General features: G+C 41.7%; 1 protein-coding gene across 1 annotated transcript; it reads right to left on the bottom strand.

Moving 5' to 3' along the window:
• Positions 1–680: 680 nt before the first annotated feature.
• Positions 681–1,394, bottom strand: LOC138293893 (CMRF35-like molecule 3). Its single transcript, XM_069233184.1, has one exon. It carries the CDS (start codon positions 1,392–1,394, stop codon positions 681–683), a length of 714 nt encoding a protein of 237 aa, XP_069089285.1.
• Between the last annotated feature and the right edge of the window lie 4,563 nt (positions 1,395–5,957).

Here is a 5,957-nt window from a genome sequence, read left to right as displayed (position 1 = left end):
GTATCTTTCTTTGATTAAATCACAGTAAGCAACACATACTTCCTATATAGAGGTAACATGGCACACAATCTTATTACAAAGTATCTGCTGAAAGTGCAAATCACTCAACCTCTACCCTGAATCTCTATTTGCATATTTTTATTAGAACAGGACAAGTGGCTATGTATTGGTTGGCTATCAAAATTCTGCATTTATGTTCACCATTCCTCAGAGTGGCCAATCAAGGGAACTCACATTCTATTCACCAGTACATTCATGCTCTTAAAACCCCGTGAGGATATCAAAGCACTGACTTTATTCTATGTGTTGAATTAGGGCTGTGCAAATATCACATGGAAGATAGGCCTTCCAAAAGAACCAACAGTCGTATGCCTTGTCATTCAGCACATTCCACTGTCTACCTATACTGCACACTCTGGGTCCTTTTCCTTGTGGTCTTTGGTTTGGTGGCAGTTCAGAGTGGTCTAGGATTACTGGAAAGGTCAAAGACAAGTTCTGAATTCAGGCTACTTATCTCTTTTATGCCTGACTTAGGAAATGCAATCGGTAGAGCTGGAGAATGTGTCCTCTTTTTTGGATGCATAAGCCAGGGTCTTATTAGCAGCAGCAAGAAACTCCTCTATTTCATGAAGTGCGTTAACACACATTACCTATGAGCAAATCCGATACAAACAAATTATCTATACATCCTCTTCCATCAGATACTTCTTTCCGTTCCTGGAAATCATCCAGGCAACAACATGTCCTAGCATCAATACAGATATTAGGGCAGCTTTTACCTGCCACTGAAGCATCATGTAAGAATCTGACGGTCTTGTGTGTGCTTTGGTAGAGTTTCTCTCTTCAGGTGGAGTCCACATGAGATCCAATGATGATACGATAATGTTAGCAGTGGAGTTCAGCTCATTGGCTGTGATGCTTGGCTGATCCCGCATTGTGATGGGTGAAAATGAAGATACAGCTTGTAGACCCAAATTCATGGTTGGCTTCATCTTAGGCTTATTAAAATCGAGAGCATGATGAGATAAGGAAATGGTCACTCTGACTTGAAAGATGAAATCAGGACCTGGTCTCTCTGTTCCACACCAGTACAGTCCAGAGTCCCCAAGTGTAAGGTCTATCATGGTCACGGTGAATATGCAATTTCTGTGTTTATCTTCAACTGAAAAACGCCCACTCCTCACCTTATTCTCGGATCCTTTGCTCTGTACAACGATGGAGCAGGATGTCTGGTGAGCTCCTTTACACCAGTAATGCTTGTACCCTCTTAGATTTTTTGGATATGTGCAGTGCACTGTCAGTGACTCCCCTACAGTTCCAGAAACTTCATGGTCTCTTGCAGCCAAATAAACTCCTGGATAGAACACTAACACCCAGACTATGACAGCCCCCATGGTTTTGTTTCAGGTCATATAACTTCTTCCAACAGTCTCTCCTCTGACAGTGTCTCTCCAGTAATCCAGCTCAAAAGTCTTCACTCGGGGCAGCGTACTGCCTCATCTCTTCAGGTTCTTCTGCAGTTCCACCCTCTGCTTTCCACTGAAGCTCCTTTTCTTGATGTTCTTGTTGTGTTGGCAATTAAAAAACCCTTTTCTAGAACAAAGTATTGACTAAACTATAGGTCAACAGTTTCTTAGAGGGCTTGGAGTGCAAACTGCAAGACATCCTGACAAGTGTGCAGGTTGACTACAAACCAGACATTTCCTGTCTAAAGGCCGAGTCGCCTCTAAGTGGAAACAAATGGTCCGTGGTTAACAGGTGCGTATAACAGCTCATTACTTTAAGGGGAACAGTAAAGATACTGTCAGTCAAGTACTGAGAGGAAGTAACACTATCTGCTCACGTCCACCATTGACATCGCATAGAAAAGCGTCCAGTGGTAGAGGGTACGTGGAACAGTTGTGAGTAATATAGTCGTCCAGATCAAGAGTGCTAAACATAGGTCTAGGAGCACTGGATTTAAGATAAAAGTACAAGACGTTATTTAAATGTAAACTGTATATGTAGTCAATGGCTATCCTGAAAACTGGCATGGGTCCAGTCACCCGAATCTACTTTAGACATGCCCTTCTCACAGCTATAAATGAAGAATTATTTTTTAAAAGAAGAAAAAACATACAAGACAGAAACAAAACAGAGATGTAGAGTTATAGGGCAATGATTAGCTGCCCTAGTAGATGGTTTGGCAAAGACACGGAATAGTAGGTAATAATAGAGCCATGAGGCTTTGACCTTTTTGAACACGTGTTTGATCTTGCTTCCACAGCACAACGAGTTTGTACAAGTTTTCCATTTAAATATCACGGCTTAATTCTGAGCGAGTACCAACATTAAAATATGTTAATGGGAGCATCCAACAAAGTGAACCCAGAGAAATTATCTGCATGAGAAATGAACTATTGCCGTCAATTAGGCCGTGGGTGAGAGACAGACATCAATAGTTTTCAGTGGGTAAATGGTGTGATTGTTGATCGATGCTGAAACTAAGGGGCTGATTTGCTTACATTTCATGCAAGCCGGTGCAGCAAGGGACTTGTTGCGTTGGGTTGCGTGAAAGGGAGACAGCAGGAATGAGCTATATTTAAAAAAATATAGTACATCCCAGCTGTCTCCAACTGCTTGCACACTGTGTGTTGCCTAGCAACAACGGATGCACCCTTACGCCATGGTGCAAGAAAACCTACGTTACGGCAGGATTGTTTGTGTGCAGAAAAGGACGCCTTCCTGCACAAAAATGTTCCTTAGAGGCTTACTTCTCTTGCTGAGAATCTAGGAATGTGCCAAAATCTGTGGTGGATGCATGGAAATGCCATGCTTCACTCATGGAATGCCCCCCAACACAAGGTAATGCAAGGCAGTGCTATGCGTTGCGTTTCGTTACTTTTTATTTACTACACCACACAAAGTCACGCAAACTGGTTTTGTATGGCTTAGTAAATATCAAAAATTATTTTGTGTTGGGACTGTGCCACAAAAGTTTCACAACCCTGATGAAAATTCTTAGTATATCTTATCCTAAGACTTCAACATAACTTAAGACTGTAAGGCAGCAAAGAATAACTTGGAATGATACACAAATACAAGCCAAGTCAAGACCGTTTGTGCTGTTTATTTACAATATTTCTTAATAGAAGCAATACGCAACTATCAGAGTATATAAATGTTCATAATGAAACGCGCGCAAAAAATGTATCATTGATACTTAAATGATTGTAAAATCACAATCTTTGCCGTATCACCCATTTGTGGACTTTGGAATATGTTCTGGTAACGAATTTCAAGATTCCTTTGTGAGTAATAATTAAAAGACCTTAAAAGGAGAGAAGGCTTCCAAAGTTTAGGCATACAAATTTTCTAAGAAATATAACTCAAATACAATAAACGTTCAAAGTCCTTATTAAACCAAAAAAACTGGAAGGTTCACCCTATATTATTGGATCCGCTAAATAAGCCTCTTTGTTGTACAGCCCCTTCAACGCTCTTTTTTTAAAATATATCTTTTATTACTTTTATAAGGCTGACACCATGAGTCAAAACACGTTGCGATAATCCCCAGTAACTTAAAGCCTCCCACCCCCCATCGTGCAATAACTACTTCAATATAATTCTTATTACGGAAAGTCTCAAAAGTCTTGAGGTAAATCAATGCTCTGGCGTTATTATTAAGTAGTTGTAGCAGCTTGTTCGGAGTCCAAGTTCGATAAAGAGTTGTCTTCATCTGTGGAGGGGGCATCAGCAAGTTTTAGGTTTTCAAGCATTAAGTCCCATTGCGTGACACTCTCCATGGGTCTTTGGCTTCGAGATGCCTCTTTCATTAGTACTGTGCTCTCTATTTCGGCCCATTTTTCTAGTGCGCCTAGCCATCTAATTATTAGTGGGCCACCTGCGTCCTTCCAATGTAATGTTGTTTCTCTCTTCGCTAAGATCAAAGCTAGGTCTATGAATTTTTTTGATATCTTATGTGTCGATGGGCATGGGAAGTCCCCCAGGATTGCTGCTATCGGGGTCGACTATAATGGTCTCTCAGTGCAACCGGCTAGTTTCCCAAATACTTCCGACCAGTATGCGCTAATTAGGGGGCATTTCCAAAACATGTGTATTATGTCTGCCTCCGGATCAGAGCAGCGTGGGCATTCAGATTTGTTTGTATTGTATATCTTGGCTATCCTTTTAGGAGTTAGGTAAGCTCTGTGGAAAATGTACAAATTTATCAATTTAAATCTTGCATTTCTAGAGACAGCGTAGACGTGGGATGTAATTGTGGCCCATTGATTGTCTTCTAATGTCATGTCAAGGTCATTTCGCCATTTTGTCTTGAGTTTATTTAGCGTAGTGCAGGTGTCACCTTGCATGAGTTTATATATACCAGAGATTATCCTCCTCTGCTCACCAATTGAGCAGAGGAGTTTGCATCCTTTATGGGTTGGGGGTTCGCAGGCGCCTGTGCCCCACAGTTTTTGAATGATTCTAACAATGGCAGTATGTGTGAAAAACAATCCAGGAGGGAGATCAAACTGGTCTTGCAGCTCCACAAAGGAACGAAGTTTCCTGTTACCAAATAGATCATCTATTTTCGTGACGTTGAACGGGATCAGTTTGTTAATATGTTTGAAGATTTGTTTATTTGGAAGGCAATTCAGAGCTTTAAAGGGAATTTCAGCGGCGTAAGGTGTTTTTAATCGGGAACGTTTGAGGTAGAGTTCCCAGCAGTGTCTGATGGATTCCCATTCCATAGGAAGCGGCTCCTTCGGTTTCCTGGGGATCAATTTTATGTGCAGGATTTTACTTAATGGGCAGTTTACTGGTATTTGTAAATCATCTGCGACTCGGGGTTTGTTAATCAGTCTTGCTAACCATTGTATTTGTCCCGCCCATTAGTAGATTTCTAAGTTAGGCGCAGCTAGACCTCCCTCAGAGGTAGGTCTTTGTAGAGTCTGAAGTGCTATTCTGTGTCTGTCGGGACCCCAAATGACGCCTGCAATTAAGGACTCAGTACTTTTAAATACCGAGCAGGGAATTATTAGAGGAAGCGTGGAGAAGAAGTATAAAAGCCTGGGCAGTGCTATCATTTTAATCAGTGCAACTCTTCCAGCGACTGTAAGGGGCAAGGTGCTCCAGAATTGCATGCTGGCTTTATTTTCCCTGATTGCGCTTTGCATGTTCCCTTCTAGTAAATCTTCTACTGAATGATAGATTTTGACCCCAAGATATTTGAAGGTGGATGGAGCCCAGGGTAGTCCCTTAGTGTCAAGGGGCTTTGGGGTGTCTTTGGAGGTTGGGAAAATTGAGGATTTTCTCCAATTAATCCTGAGTCCCGAGGCTGAGCCGAAATTATCTAGCATTTCTATCACTCCAGGGAGATCTGCCACCAAGTTTTTAAGGAATAATAGCATGTCATCTGCGTATAGCGCAATGTGGTGTGTCCAATAGTTCATTGGGATGCCTTCAAAGTATCCTTTGGATCCTGCGGTTTGTGCAAGGGGTTCTACTGCAATTGCAAATAAGAGAGGGGAGAGTGGGCAGCCTTGTCTAGTCCCTCTTCCCACCGTGAAGGGCTCGGAAAAGGTGTTGCCCTTACGTACTATTGCTGTAGGGTTTGTGTATAGTAATTTCATCCAGCGGGTGAAGCCTTCTCCCAGACCAAGTTTTAACATGACTTGCACTAGGTAATCCCATCTCAGGCTGTCAAATGCTTTTTCAATGTCTATTGAGATTATTGCTGCTAGTGGTATGGTATCAGGTAGAGAATGAAGAAGTGATATTAATCTCCTAATGTTTAGCGCTGTGCTGCGTAGTGGGATAAATCCTGATTGATCCTGATGGATCAAAGAGGACATGTAGGGTAAAAGTCTGTTAGCTAGTATTCTGCTTAATATTTTATAGTCTAAGTTCAGCATTGAAAGCGGTCGGTATGAGCGGACATCGGTAGCTGGTTTGTCTAGTTTTAATAAGGGAAT

The sequence above is a fragment of the Pleurodeles waltl genome, chromosome 4_2 (assembly GCF_031143425.1).
Source record: "Pleurodeles waltl isolate 20211129_DDA chromosome 4_2, aPleWal1.hap1.20221129, whole genome shotgun sequence".
NCBI classification, from domain to species: domain Eukaryota; kingdom Metazoa; phylum Chordata; class Amphibia; order Caudata; family Salamandridae; genus Pleurodeles; species Pleurodeles waltl.
The sequence above is the reverse complement of the archived record's forward strand: the minus strand, read 5'-3'. Positions and strand labels throughout refer to the sequence as shown.